The sequence below is a fragment of the Equus asinus genome, chromosome 20 (genome assembly GCF_041296235.1).
Source record: "Equus asinus isolate D_3611 breed Donkey chromosome 20, EquAss-T2T_v2, whole genome shotgun sequence".
NCBI lineage: Eukaryota > Metazoa > Chordata > Mammalia > Perissodactyla > Equidae > Equus > Equus asinus.
In genome coordinates, this window is record NC_091809.1 from 91,795,001 (window position 1) to 91,811,372 (window position 16,372).

General features: G+C 35.5%; 1 protein-coding gene and 1 pseudogene across 1 annotated transcript; one reads left to right on the top strand and one right to left on the bottom strand.

The window, feature by feature from the left end:
* Window positions 1-4,221: 4,221 nt before the first annotated feature.
* LOC106843915 (olfactory receptor 10T2-like) lies at window positions 4,222-12,224 on the bottom strand (annotated as a pseudogene).
* A 2,771-nt stretch (window positions 12,225-14,995) lies between these two features.
* LOC106843941 (olfactory receptor 5P76) lies at window positions 14,996-15,940 on the top strand. The gene has a single exon (XM_014861193.3). It carries the CDS (start codon window positions 14,996-14,998, stop codon window positions 15,938-15,940), a length of 945 nt encoding a protein of 314 aa, XP_014716679.3.
* The last annotated feature ends 432 nt before the right edge of the window (window positions 15,941-16,372 follow it).

Below are 16,372 nucleotides of genomic sequence, written 5' to 3' on the forward strand. Positions count from 1 at the left end.
CTATGGCTTTGTAGTACATTTTGAAGTCAGGGATTGTGATACTTTCAGCTTTGTTCTTTTTTCTCAGGATTGCCTTAGCAATTCAGGGTCTTTCTTTGCCCCATATGAATTTTAGGATTCTTTGCTCTATTTCCGTGAAGAATGTCATTGGGATTCTGATTTGGATTGCATTGAATTTGCAGATTGCTTTGGGTAGTATCAACAATTTAACTATGTTTATTCTTCCAATCCATATGCAGGGAATCTCTTTCTATCTCTTTATGTCATTATCAATTTCTTTCAGTAATGTCTTACAGTTTTCATTGTGTAAGTCCTTCACCTCCTTGGTTAAGTTTATTCCTAGATACTTTATTCTTTTAGTTGCGATTGCAAATGGAATTGTATTCTTGAGTTCTCTTTTTGTCAGTTCATTATTGGAGTATAGAAAAGCAACTGATTTTTCTAAGTTTATTCAGTACCCTGCAACTTTACTGCAGTTTTTAATTATTTCTATTAGTTTTCCAATGGATTTTTTTGGATTTTCTCTATATAAGATCATGTCATCTGTAAACAGTGCAAGTTTCACTTCTTCACTCCCTATTTAGATTCCTTTTATTCCTTTCTCTTGCCTAATTGCTCTGGCCCAAACCTCCAGTACTATGTTGAATAAGAGTGGTGATACTGGGCATCCTTGTCTTGTTCCTGTTCTCAGTGGGATGGTGTTCAATTTTTGCCCATTGAGTATGATGTTGCCTGTGGATTTGTCGTACATGGCCTTTACTATGTTGAGGTAAGTTCCTTCTATTCCCATTTTGTTAAGAGTTTCTTTTTTCTTTATCATAAATGGCTATTGGATCTTGTCAAATGCTTTCTCTGCATCTATTGAGATGATCATATGGTTTTTATTCCTCAATTTGTTGATGTGGTGTATCATGTTGATTGATTTGCAGATGTTGAACTATCTCTGTGTCCCTGGTATGAATCCCACCTGATCATGATGTATAATCTTTTTGATGTATTGCTGAATTCAGGTTGTCAAAATTCTGTTGAGGATTTTTTCATCTATGTTCATCAGCAATATTGGCCTGTAGTTTCCTTTTTTGTGCTGTCCTTGTCAGAATGCTGTCCTTTGGTATCAAAATGTGTTAGGAAGTGTTCCATCTTCCCTAATTTTTTGGAATAGCTTGAGAAGTATAGGTATTAAATCCTCTCTGAAAGTTTGGTAAAATTCCCCAGGAAAGCCATCTGGTCCTGGAGTTTTATTCTTTGGGATGCTTTTGATTACTGTTTCAACCTCTTTCCTTGTGATTAGTATATTCAGATTGTCTGTTTCTTCTTGACAGCTTTGGGAGGTTGTAAGTCTAAGAATTTATCCATTTCCTCTAGGTTATCCATTTTGTTGGCATATAGTTTTTCATAGTATTCTCTTGTAATCTGTTATATTTCTTTGAAGTCTCTTGTTATTTCTCCTCTTTCACTTCTTATTTTGTTTATCTGAGCTTTCTCTCTTTTTTCCTTGTAAGTCTGGGTAGGGGTTTGTCAATTTTATACATCTTCTCAAAGAACCAGCTGTTTGTTTCATTGATCCTTTCTATTGCCTTTTTTGTTTCAATAGAATTTATTTCTGCTCTGATTTTTATTATTTCTCTCCGTCTGCTGACTTTGGGCTTTGTTTATTCTTCTTTTTCTAATTCAATTAGGTGTAGTTTGAGATTGCTTATTTGGATTTATTCTTGTTTGTTAAGATGAGCTTGTATTGTGAAGAATTTCCCTCTTAATACAGCTTTTGCTGCATCCCATATGAGTTGGTGTGGTATGTGTTCATTTTCATTTGTCTCCAGATATTTTTTGATTTCTCCTTTAATTTCTTCAATGATCCATTGCTTGTTCAATAGCACGTTGTTTAGTCTCCACATCTTTGTCCCTTTCTCAGCTTCTTTCTTGCAATTAATTTCTAGCTTTATAGCATTATGGTTGGAAAAGATGCTTGTTATTATTTCTATTTTCTTAAATTTATTGAGGCTTGCCTTGTTTTCCAATATATGGTCTATCCTTGAGAATGTTCCATGCACACTTGAGAAGAATGTGTATCCTACTGGTTTTGGATGGAGTGTTCTATATATTTCTATTAAGTCCAACTTGTTTAGCTTTTCATTTAATTCCACTGTTTCCTTGTTGATTTTCTGTCTGGATGATCTATACATTGATGTGAGTGGGGTGTTGAGGCCCTCCGCTATTACTGTGTTATTATTAATATCTTCTTTTAGGTTTGTTAATAGTTGCTTTATGAACTTTGGTGCTCCTATGTTGGGTGCGTAGATATTTATAAGCATTATTTCTTCTTGATGGAGTGTCCCTTTGATCATTATATACTGCCCTCTTTGTCTCTCTTTATCTGTCTTATCTTGAAGTCTACTTTATCTGATATGAGTATTGCAACACCTGCTTTCTTTTGTTTGCCATTGGCTTGGAGAATCACCTTCCACCCCTTCACTCTGAGGCTGTGTTTGTCATTGGAGCTGAGATGTGTTTCCTAGAGGCAGTAAATTGTTGGGTCCTGTTCTTTAATCCATCTCACTACTCTGTGTCTTTTTATTGGAGAATTCAATCCGTTTACATTTAGGGTGATCATTGATGTATGAGGGCTTAATGCTGTCATTTTATCACTTGTTTTCTGGTTTTCCTGCATTTCCTTTTTTTCTCATCCCATGTGTTCTGGTCCACCCAGTGAATTATGTAGTTTTTTCATGATATATTTCTTTGTTTTTTCCTTATTTATTTTTTATGTCTCTGTTCTGCTTCTTTGTTTAGTGATTACCATGAGGTTTGTATTTAGAATCTCGAGTATAAGATAGTCCCTTTTCTGATGGCCTCTTATTTCCTTAGTGTAAACCAGATTCAGTCCCTTTCCTCCTCTCCCCCTAAGTTGTTTTTCTCATATCTTATTCCAACCTGTGTTGTGAGTTTGTGGTTAAAGTGACAAGATTGTCTTTGTTTTTGGTGTTTTCCTTCCCTTTAGCCTAATGCTATAGTTGAATATTTGCTATCCTATTCTACTTATGTCTACCTATTTATCTCCTTACTCTTTTTTTTGTGAACCCTTTCTCCCTTTTTTTCTTTTTTTTTTTTGCATATGAGGGCCTTCTTGAGGATTTCTTATAGCGAGGTCTTGTGGCTACGAAGTCCCTTAGCTTTTGTTTGTCTGGGAAAGATGTAATTTCTCCCTCATATCTGAAGGATATTTTTGCTTGTTAGAGTATTCTTGGATGAAGATTCTTGTCTTTTAAAGATTTGAATATGTTGTTCCATTCTCTCCTAGCTTGTAAGGTTTCTGCAGAGAAATCCACTGAAAGCCTGATAGAGGTTCCTTGTAGGTTATTTTCTTCTGCCTTGCTGCACTTAGCGTTCTTTCTTTGTCATTCATTTTTGCCAGTTTTACTACTATATGCCTTGCAGTAGGTCTTTTTACACTGACGAATCTAGGAGATCTGGAAGCCTCTTCCATACATATTCCCCTCTCTTTCTCTGTATTTGGGAAGTTCTCTGTTATTATTTCTTTGAACATGCTTTCTGCTCCATTCTCCTCTTCATCTTCTTGAATACCTATAATTCTTATGTTGCATTTCCTCATTGAGTCAGATATTTCTTGGAGAGTTTCTTCATTTCTTTTTAGTCTTAGTTCTCTCTCCTCCTCTCTCTGGAGCATTTCAACATGTCCATCTTCGATTATGCTGATTTACTTCTCTATGATGTCCACTCGAGCATTCAGGGAATCTATATTTTATTTTATCTCTTCCATTGTGTCTTTCATCTCTAATATTTCTGCTTGATTCTTCTTTATAGTGTCAATCTCTTTTGTGAAGTAGCTCCTGAACTCTTTGAATTGTTTCTCTACATTCTCTTTTACTTCATTGAGTTTTTTCATGATAGCTATTTTGAGTTCATTGTCGTTTAGCTTACATACTTCTGTGTCCTCAGGACTGAGTTCTGGGTGCATGTCATTTTCTCTCCGGTCTGGAGATTTGATGTAGTGTCTGATGTTGGAAGGGCAGGTCTTTCTCATTCTGATATTACTTGGTTGCAGTTACCACCTATTACCTCTGGGTGGGGGTCGAGAGCCACATATTTTGAGCCCTCTGCTTTTTGTCAAAATCTCAGGCAGTGGAGCAGCTCGGCAAGGGGTGGGTGGGGGAAGGGGCACTTTCTCCTGCGTGCAGTCTGGGATTTCTCACTCAGCTCTGCCTATGTGGTCTCCTGGGGTGTTGGCTTGATGAGGTCACACTCCAGGAAAGCTTTCACCCCATTAAAGAGCTTCCCCTTAGGCTGCAGGGGCCCTAGGGAGCCCTGGGTGATCCTGTGAACCAGCATGCCCTCCCCAGCTCCTTCCCTCATGGATACCCCCTGATTGAAGTCTTTAGGGAAGGGAGCAAAGATCTCTCTTACCCATTCCAGCTCCTATGAGGGAGGCTCCAGCCTCTCTGCCCTCTGTCATGTGGCTGCGTGTCTCTCCTAGGTTTTTATATGATGTTAGGGTGTCCTTTGTTGGAGTATGGATGTCCCTTTTTGTTGTATGTTGGAGGGGAGAGAGTCCTGGGCAAGTTCACTCTGCCATGATGTTGATGTCACTCTTCCAGAATGAAAATTTTAAAAGACAACATATGAAAATGTGAGATGCATTTAAAGCAGTGCTGAGAGGGAAATTCACAGCTCTAAATACTTGCATTACTAAAGAGGAAAGGTCCTAGAATATATAAAATAATCTTGAAAAGAAGAATACAGTGGGAAGAATCATTCTACCTGCTATAAAGGCTTATTTTATAGCTACAGTTATCAAAACAGTGTGGTAATGGTAGAAGAACAGACACACAGATCAATGAACCAACTGGAGAAACTACAGAAAGACCCACCAGATATGCCCGAATGATTTTTTCAAAAGGTGCAAAAACCATCCACTGAAAGATAGAAGGCTTTTCCAAAATTGTGCTGGAGCAATAGGCCATCCATGGAGGGTGGAAACCCCTCACCCTAAACCTCACAAGTCAGACAGGAATTAACTCAAAACAGATCATAGTCTTAAATGTAAAATGTAGAACTATAAACTATAAGCCTTTAGGAAAAAATAGGTGAAAATATTTAAGACATAGGGCCAGTCAAAAAGTTTTGGGAATTGACACTAAAACTACAATACAGAAAGATTCATCTAACTACTATCATGAAAATACTGTGTTCCACAACATGTTTTAAATTGTTTAGCGTATGCATTTATCTTTACACACACAATCTAACACACTCATATATTTAAAAATATGTTAAAACTGTATCCTGTTTGTACTAGAACAATGGTGATGTCAGAATACATACGGTAATTAGGTAGTACTTTAATTGTTTTGTATACAAAGTGATAATTTTTGGAAGTAGTCCTGTTTTTCCACTTTTATTTATCAGTATCTGTACATTTTTAAATGTTTTGGGTTCTTTTATTTACCGTTTGAGGGATAAACCTATTTGCATTACCTAGGACTTTCCTTAGGGCTTCTGCATTTGTTTGTTTCTCAGACTGTAAAGGGTGAGATTAAGCAGAGGTGTCAGTACTGTATATGTCACAGCCATAAACACATCCTCACAGAATGTATCACTGTCCTTGGACCTCAAATAAACAAAGCAAGCAAACCCATAGTGGGTGTACACTGCAGTGAGGTGGGAGGAGCAAGTTGAGAAGGCCTTATACCTGCCCTTTGCAGAAGGCATCTTCAAAACTATGGACCCAAGGAAGATGTAGGAAATCGTAACTAAAATAAAGCTTCCCACCAACACAAAGGCAGAGAGTACAAAAACAGCCATTTCATGATATAAAGTATAATTACAAGCAAGGGAAACCATAGCAGAGATGTCACAGAAGTGCTAGATGGTGTTGGAGTAACAAAAAAGTGAGTTGAATACAGTGATGACAATGCTCAGAGAAAGCAGGAACCAAACCACCCAAGAGGGATCATGTGCTTTTAAGCAGATTTTATGGGTCATTCAGATGTCATAATGTGGTGGGTTGTGAATGGTAGTATATCAGTCATAGAACATGGCAGCTATGATGAAGCAGTTATTGCCTGACAAGCCAAAGAAGAAAAACATCTGTGTGGCACACTCAGGAAGACGAGTGGTCTTGCTGTCTGATAGCAAGTCCATTAACATTCAGGGAGGATTACCATAGCGGTACAAGTTTCTGAAAAGGACAGGCCACAGAGGAAAAAGCACATGGAGGTGTGAAGGTTGTGAATGAGCTTGATAGCCACCTTTAGGGACATGTTTGCAGTTGAGATGGTCACACGGGAGAAGAAAAATACCACAAAAAGGAGACTCGGCAGGTCTGGGAAACTGGAAAAACCCCATAGAAGGAATGGGGTGGGCAAAGCAACTTTGTTCCAAGGGTGCAGAGGTTCTTGAAGTTAAGACTCTGAGATGATTATAAAAAGATCCTTATGCAGTGATGTCACTTGGACTTTAATCAAGGGCACCTGGGCAAGTTGCAGGCACGTCTTCATGGGAGAGCCTGAGAAAGGGATGCAATGTGCACCTGACTGAAGTCAAGTTCAGGAGTCAGAATGATGAGAGTGATTCTAGTATGAGAATCTGCATAAATGACAGAGCGTAGGTCCAAATTTCTTCTAGAATTCTACTCACAAAAGCACTATTAATCTCTCTTTTTTCCCAATCAAGATCTGCAGGTAAGAGGCAAAATATGAATTAAACTACTTTGTTCTGATCCACTGGATTTTGTAATGTCACTGGTACCTTGGTACTCAGAAGTGCTTGGTAAACTATTGATCAAATAAATAACATAATTCAATCATTTGCATCACGTAAAATGGATACGACATTTAAAAAATTTAGGGAGATCAGTGACATTTTCTAAAAGAACTGACTTTTCTTTCAATGCAGCACTCTTTCATTTCACTTTTTCAGTGCACCGTTATGAAGCAGCTCTGAAGGTGTTAATTGTGACAATGACTAGACCACGTAAATTAATTTAACATGTTGTGACTTCTGCTTGATTCCTATCCATGGTAATTGGAGCTTGAGATACGTAATATCATTAGTTCTTAATACATATAAATAATTTTTAATTTCTTAAGAGCTTCTTATTGAAGTTCTTTTCCAGATGCCTAATACAATATAAGGGACTAGCTTGGAGACAAAATGATTTCAAAGATACTGTCGCATTCTAGAATGGCAGATTCTGATCATTATGTTCTAGTCAACTTTTGGACTTTTGTCAGAACCTCAAGGATGTTTTCTAGCAGGTATACTTGTTATGCAGTTTACTGTGAAGTGCAGAACTGAATAGAACCAAGTACCATTCATCAGATCAATTTACAAATCATATTTCTATTTCGGACGTTAATTAAACATCTAACCTTGTAGGAGATGAGGGCAGAAAAGTGATATGAAACATGCCATAGAATTTTGATTTTAACTTCTGTCATTTTTAAAGGGAAAAAGAAAGAAAAATAGTAAGGAGTTAGCAGTGGAAAATGAAATAGTGTGCAAGAGAAAGAGAGAAACACTGGCTGGGAATTATTCTGTAGAACTAACAACAATGTTGTTATTTGAAGATTTGGTGTTTTCTATTTGTATTGTAGTTACGGGCAAAGAGTAAAAGAGGAGTTAGGCCGGTAACCAGTACCTAATTTAATACCTATAATGTGCCGGACAATATGCTGGGGTTAGACAGAGCTGTCTTGTGTAATCCTTACCAGTCTATGTGCTGGAAATTTTTCTTCTGATTTTGTAAAAGACAGAGCAAGCTACAGAGTGATTAAGTGATTATATAAGTTATAACTTTATTATACAAATATTGACTAAATGCATATGATGTGCCAGACTTTTTTACATGGGAAACACAACAAGGAACCAGACACACAGGATCTCTGTGATGTGGGAGAATGACTACTTTTGTTTGTGGAGTTGGGAAGCCCTCTCTGAGGAGGTGACATACTTAAGGGGAGAGTAGAATGGGAATGAGCAGCCAACAGGTAAAGATCAGGGGAGAGAGCACCACAGGCACAGTTACACAGCAAACACAAGACCCTCACACGGGAAATTCATCTACCCAAGCAATTCAGCCAAGACCCATACGGTTTACTGTGAAGACCACTCCAGTCTCTTTCCTTGGAAGCTTTCCCTGTCTATTTACCTCTAATGGAAACATCTTTCCATTCTTATTGTTTCAGGTACCACTTACCTTGTGTGACTCTCCAATTTCCTCCTCTAGCAAAAAGGAACCTCCAATTTCCTTTGGCACATCTCCAGTGCTGGAATGATCTCCAATAATTGGATGCAATGTTTTCAGAACTAATCTAGCTGTATTTCCCCAAGTCAGAATTTCCTCTTCTACTTCCTATTTAAGTTAGTTACAGTCATCAGAGAGCTGCTATCAGGCTCTATTTTTCATTCCTCCATCATCTTTTTATCCAATAAGTCACTTCAAAATTCCAGATGTCCTTTTACTAGCATCCTTATCCTCTTTTTTTATTCCCTCTGCTACTGTCCTGGACCTATCCCATAGGGTGAATATGGTGCCTCCGTGCTTGTCTAGTAGTCACAATTCTGCATTTTTATCTTCATCACTACATGGTGACCCAGTGTTAGATTTCTTAAAACAGGATGTATTAAATCACTGATAGTGACAGAAATAGTGAGTGGCTACACACTGCTTAGAGGAGGAAATCCAGATACCCCCGCATATTTGGTGCTGATCGCAAACTGATCCCTAGACACTGCTCCTGCCTCAGTCTCCACCACATCCTCTATCTACTGTATCCTCAAACCAGACACAGTCTATCTTTGCTATTATCTCCATCCACCACTCTTCCAAATGCAAAGGAAATCTGCTACAGGTAGAGTAATGGAAATAACAGTGTCATTTCCTTCTAGAAAATGGAGCTAAAGATACCACTGCTCCTCTCTTCAATTATGAAGAAATCTGTGTGTTGAATTTTCTTCATAACAGTGTTAACAATCTTCTTGGAAATAATAACATAGGCCATTAATCATTTCATTCATTCTTTCAAAAAATTATATTGTGTGCTCTTATATTGTAGGCACTGTCTGAGTCTATGGGAAATATAAGTAACAAACAGCCAATGACGTCTGAGTGCATAGAATTTATCATCAGCATTTGCAAAGAAGAAAGAGAAGAAACTGTGGCCTAGCATTAACTGAATATGCCAAAAAATTAAACTAGGAAAGAATAACTTGATAACTCTGTCAGGCAGAGTAGTCATCAATTAAACTCAAATCATTTAAACTTCCTCTACCAGCTTCTGGAAAGAACAGAAAGAGGAAGATCAATACTGGAGATTTAGAAAAAGGAAAGAAGTGAGACAAAACACAAATAAATAACATCAGAGTGAGAATTACTTGTTTGACTTAGCAGCCCATTTTCTTGAATGCAAAAATAATACTTTATAAATGATGCAGTTGTTCTGAAAGAGAAAAAGTTATCTTTTTTGATAGCATTGATCCTTGTTATTCATTTCAATAACTTAATAATAATAAAAGAGAACATTTCAATCGCCTTCTAAAGATTCCTCATGTCCATTTGCAGTCCATACTTCCCTCTGTCCCTGGCCCCAAATAACTGTTGATCTACTTTTTGACAATATAGATTAATTTGTTTTCCTAGAGTTTTATAAATGAGAATAACATAGCATGTGCCCATCATATCTGACATTTTTCTATTAATATATTTAGTTTGAGATTCATTCATGTTTTGTATATGAGTAATTTATCTCTTCTTATTACCGAGTAGTATTCTCTTATATCGATATATCAAATTTTTATCCACTCACCTGTTAGCAGGCTTTGAGGTTGTTTCTACTTTGGGGCTTCTGTGAATTAAGGTGTTATTATGAACATTCAAGTGACCTGGGTACCAATATATGTTTTCACTTGTCTTAGTTAAATACAAAGAAGTGGGCATGCTGGATCTTATAGTAGATATAAAAATATTTACACCTATATATTAAAATATTTTTAAGAAACTAGTTTCTAAAATGGTTATATGGTTTTATATTCCCATGTGTAATGTTGAGAATTCCAGTTGCTCCAAAACCTTGATAACATTTGATATTATTCTTTGATTTTAGCCATTCTAATAATTGTACAAGAGCACCTCTTTTTAATTTTAGCTTGTATTTCTCTGATGACTCATGATGCTAAGCATCTTCTCACATGTTTACTGCCCATTTGTATATCTCCTTTTTGATGTACCTGTTCAAAGCTTACCCCATTTTAAAAATTAGGCTCTTGGTCTTCTTATTATTCAGTTCTAAGAGTTCTTTATACAATCTACATGCAAGACCTTTTTCATGTGTATGTATTGCAAACATTTTCTCCCTTTCAGTGTTCTGGACTTTTCTGTTTGGAAAGCAAATATTTTAAATTTTGAGGAATTCCAATATGTCATTTTTCTTTCTTTTATGGTTTGTGCTTCTGTGTCCTACCTAAAAAATCTTTGCTTACTCTAAAGTCACAAAGATTTTTTTTCATATGTGTAGCTCTAGAAATTTTATAAGTTTTGTATTTACACCTGTGATACTTTTTGAGTTAATTTTTGTGTAGAGTATGAGATAAGGATTGTTGGTCACATTTTCCATATGAATACAAAGTTGTTTCAATAACATATGCTGAAAATTCTTTCACCGTAGAATTACGCTTAACATTAGTTCAATATCAATTGATCAGTATATTATGGATATATCCAGTACTTATGGGGATCTATTTATGGACGTTTTGTTCCTTTGACTTGTGTGTCCATCATTTCCCCACACGGCACTATCTTAGTTTTATGGTAAGTCCTCAAGGCATGTAGTGCAAATTCTCCAAATTTATTCTTCATTTTTAAAAATTGCTTTCACTGTTCTGGTTAATTTGCATATCCACATAGAATCAGTTTGTTTATTTATACAAAAAGTCCTTCTAGAATTTTTATCCATATATTGCATTGAATACATATATAAATTTTTGGAGAATTAACACTTTAATAGTATTAAGTTTTCCAATCCATGAACGTAGTATATTATGCTCCATTTATTTATGTCTTCTTTAATTTCTCCAAGTTCTACAATTTTTTGAAGGTGTATTGTATAGCTTTTCATAAATTTATTCCTAAATATTTATTTTTTAACATAGTATAAATGTATTTTTTTCCATTTTAATATTTCCATTGTTTGCTGCCAGTATATAAAAATAGAATTGCTTTTGTATATTATACTTCCATCCTGTGCTCTTACTAAATGAGTTATAGTACGTTTTACATATTCCTTAACATTTTCTTAGCATTTTTGCATGAACACATCTACAATTGGAGACAGTTTTACTTTTTCCTGTTTCGTCTTTACACTATTTTTATTATTGGTTACCCTATTTAAATACCTGGGACCTCTAGTATAATGTTGAATAAAAGTCCTTAGGATAGATTCCTTGTGTTTATCCCAAATGTAGATGGAATTCTTTCAACATTTTACCACTAAGAATGATGCTAGCTGAACATTTTTCATGGATGCTCTTTATCAGATATTGTTGTTGGTGTTGTTCTCCTCTTACCCTTTCCTGTCATCTTTTAGATTATCTGAATTTTTAAAAATTCTATTAAAATTTTTCCACTGGCATTTTAGGCATATCTCTTTGCATTAGTGCTTGCTTTTAGGATAAGAATGTATGTTCCTAAATATTCACAGTTTGCCTAGAGTTAATAATTTATAGAGACCCTAAGACCCTACATGTTGATTTTCCTCCTTCCATCTTTTTCCTATATTTGTTGCATATATGTCTTACATCTCTATACACTCTATACATAAAGACCTCACAAGACAATATTACAATTTTTTATCTGCTGAATTTTATGTATTTTAAAGAAATTAAGAAGAATACAATATATTTTATATTAAACTAGTATTTATCATTTTCGATTCTCTTCGTTCATTCCTGCAAATGAGAGATTTCCATTTTCCCCATTGATATCTTCCTTCCTGGCTGTATGACCAAGGTTACTGCTGTAGCAACAGTGATTTGATTCCACTAAGACATGTGAGAGGCCCAGAGATTGTCTTCTAGAATTGTCCAGCTGAAGAGTGGGGGAGGAATGTATATGCTCTGAATCTCAGCCTCCATTGATTAGTGTTGGCCCTGGGACCTTAACTGCTTCCACACTGGGACTTACTTGCCTGTGGACTGAGCAGGCTGCTCATGGATTCCCAGAAAATCTTAGGTTTCAGGGAAGGACTGGAAGGCTGAAGTGGACATATTATGGCAGCACCAGAAGTGGGAAGCTGACAATGTGAGTCAGAATCACCCAGCACAAGTGGATTAATTCTTCAGTCTCAGTTCTCCCATCTGATCAATGAGGATAATAAAGAACTTAGATCGTGAAATTGTTGTGAAGATTAACTCAGTGTAAACTGTTAAGCACAGTTCTTGGCAAAAAGTGAGCCCTGAATGGATGTTTGTTCTTATCGTTTTGTTGATGGCAAACTCCAGTTTCTCAAAAGAGGAACTTCAGGGGTTGGGATAGAAGATAATAAAATTAAGATTAGCAAGAGAATTAGGGTAAGATTTAATCTTAAGGTTGAAGATACCTATATTCCACCACCATCAGAAGGCACTACTCAGGATGCAACACTTTGAGGTTATTGACCTGGGAGGCTATTTCTTACCTGGAAGTCATCCAAACCCCTTTGTCTTCATAGTTCTCTATACAACTTTCAAGGCTTTTATTTTCCTACTTTTAATATGATAACTAACATACATGTCTTTAAAAATTTGTTATTTAAAATTCAACTTTACATCAACTTCCATATCATATTCCCCCAAAGTAATTAAGGATATGTCTTATAGATATCAGTACAAAATACTTATCAATAAACACATATGGAATGGATAAAGCTAAAGTTATCTTTTTATACCTGACGTTTGGTGCCAAGTATTTCTTAATAAGAAATAGCAAAGTAAACTTAGGACCAATATTTACCTATAAGACAATTTTTTATATTATATTCTCTAATAGTTATTAAATAATTTAATAAATTACTAAATTCTCTAATAATTAATAAATATATCTATGCATGAACACTTAGATAGAAACAAAAAAATAAATTGACCACTTGAGAATTGACAGAATCTTGAAAGGTTAGTTGTTTTTGTGTGTGAATTTGAACTGCTCAATATTCACTACAGAACATAGTGATGCTCCATTATGCTTTTGAAACCACATTTGAATCTTCAGAGATTTAGCCCCAAAGGCGTAAAAGATAGCTATATAACCACAATGACTTTACTCTGCTGCTGAAAGATTGAGTTCTTATTCCAAGAGGTAAGAGTTTGGTTTTTTTAGGGAATCACATGTATTGATTTTCATTTACCATTTGAGAACACTTTACTCCCTAAAATTATATCTGTACTCAGAAGTCATGGTGGGGAAACAGGGAAGATGTAATTAAGCAATCAGCTAGTAAGCAACTTTGGCTGAATTGCTGTCTCCACCATCAGTTCATGTGAATAAACAGGCATAATCTCAGTTATCAGGCTTCCCTGTTTGTCTACCCACAAGAAATAAATTCTTATAAGGTCTTTCAACACTATCCAAACTCAAAACTCCCCAATTATATAGTAAGATAGTAAATTCACTATCTTTGAGATACTCTGGGCATTTATTGATATGTAAAGATTTACATGTTTAAATTGAAGATTTAAAAATTGAAAGATATTGTAAATACCTTTGCAGAAAGACTTACTTTGTTTATGGGTCAAAATGCTTTAGCTTCAAGGCAATAACACATTAGACAAGCTTGGATTATAAAGTCAGAAAATTTGGAGATGAAGGTCAACCTGGTCACAAACTGGGTGAACATTTTTCAGCTTTTAAGCTATACTTTATTCAGCTACATATTAAGTTGAAAATAATCTTATTTTATTCTACAAAACTCTAAATGAGAAACATTGTTACAGGAAGAAGTGATTTGATTTGTTGAATAGGTGTATTTTAATTTTTTTGACTATCAATCATGCTTATTGCATAGTGATTACATTGACATTTCAAATTACTTGATACAATAATGATATTTTGAGTTACAAATATTTTTAAAATATCAAAAAATTTACAATAGAGGACCTCATTGATAACCCTAATTTGAAATTCCTTTGTGGAATAGTATCAAGAATAATTTTATTTCTTCTTTTTAAAAGAAGTTATTTAACTGGTTGAGATTGTGAAATGTGTAAATAATCAGCTGCCTCTTCTATACATAACTACCAGAAGGCTTAAAGGATAATCTGCTGTCCACTTATTGCCAGATGTACTGACTTCATGGTAAGTTTATTTAATTTCATTTATTGTATAGTTTCTAGAGGAATGGACAGTCATACTTCCTGGGCTTCATGTTTTGACTCTACCACTTGTGTAACCTTGTGCAAGTTACATGACTTCTTTTAGACTGTTTACACATATATAAAATAATGAGATTAATTAACATTATTTTATGGGAAATGAAATAGACTATATACATATATATGTGTCTATAAATTCTTAGCCCATGCTTATCAGTTAGTAAGCTTGTAGTAAATATTAGCTATTACTAAAATGTGTATGACAAAACCTCATATATATATATGTAAAGTTATATATATGTGTGCATATTTGGTATACTAACCAGTCTTTTTTGTATTTTCCGTCTGTCTTATTTATTCTTTGACCTCAAAGCGACCTTAAGTGCATCTGTGGAAACAATATAATATAAAAAGAAAAGGTGACATTATCTGAAGAAAGTTTTCCGAAAATTCTGCTAAAAATAATTTTAAAACTACAGATCCTCATCATTACATGTAAATATGCACTGATTATTCAATACTTTTATTTATAATGACTTCCCATATATGTATGAATGACAATGAAGCTATCAAATTTACAACCTCTTTAATGTAATGTTTCATCACAGGTTCATTTTGGTAGTAGTTACATTGTGTCATGGATGCCTTGGGGGATGGGAACCACACTGAAGTGACAGGGTTCATTTTATTGGGCTTAACTGATGACCCAATCCTTCAAGTCATTCTCTTCATGATCATCCTATGTATCTACTTGGTGACCATATCTGGCAATCTTGGTACAATCATTATTATCAGAATCTCTTCTCAGCTCCATCATCCCATGTATGTTTTTTTGAGCCACTTGGCTTTTGCTGACATGGGCTATTCATCTTCTGTCACACCAAATATGCTTGTAAACTTTCTGTTGGGAAGAAATACCATCTCCTATCTTGGATGTGCCATTCAGCTTGGTTCAGCGGTTTTCTTTGGGTCAGTGGAGTGCTTCCTTCTGGCTGCCATGGCATATGATCGCTTTGTAGCAATCTGCAGCCCACTGCTTTATTCCACCAAAATGTCCACACAAGTCTATGTCCAGTTACTCATAGTGGCTTATGTGGGTGGTTTTCTCAATGCTTGCTCTTTTACTATTTCCTTTTCTTCTTTAGTCTTTTGTGGACCAAATCAAGTCAATCATTTTTTCTGTGATTTTGCTCCTTTATTTGAACTCTCCTGTTCTGATGTCAGTATCTCTGCAGTTGTCCCCTCATTTACTTCTGGCTCCATCATTGTGCTCACAGTGCTTGTCATAGCCGTCTCCTACATCTACATCCTCATCACCATCCTGAAGATGCGCTCCACTGAGGGGCGCCACAGGGCCTTCTCCACCTGTGCCTCACACCTCACAGTGGTCACTCTCTACTATGGGACCATCACATTCATTTATGTGATGCCCAAATCCTACTACTCAACTGACCAGAACAAGGTGGTGTCTGTGTTCTACATGGTGGTGATCCCCATGTTGAACCCCCTCATCTACAGCCTCAGGAGCAATGAGATTAAAGGAGCTCTGAAGAAAGAGCTTGCTAGAAAAATATGTTCTTAATTAATCTGTTATTTTATAGTATTTGATGTAATAATATGCCATAAATATAATAATAAAAGGACAAGGAGTGTCTGTGGTCAAAATATATTGGTCCATATGTCATTAGCCAGTGTGAAGCTTTTTAGTAAGGGTATGGAGTACATTTTCTGGTACCAAATTTAAATCAGGCCTATAGTGAGTAATTTTTAAAAGAATTAAGTTAAATTTATAATTAAAAACACATATTGGTTCACAAAAAAACCTTAACTGTTGAAATCTTTTAAAACTTTTATTCCTATTTTTTGTTCCATAGCTGTTCTCTGCCATAAATTAAGGATATTTTACCCCCAAACCTTTAAGACAGTGTTCATTTTTTCAACACTAGTTTACCCTGTAATAAGTGTGACAATTATCATTACAACTGAGTAATTATACAACTGAATGTACTGAATG

Bases quoted from the DNA above. Each gene is read 5' to 3' on its own strand.
- LOC106843941 (XM_014861193.3), top strand. From the start codon at position 14,996: ATGGATGCCTTGGGGGATGGGAACCACACTGAAGTGACAGGGTTCATT.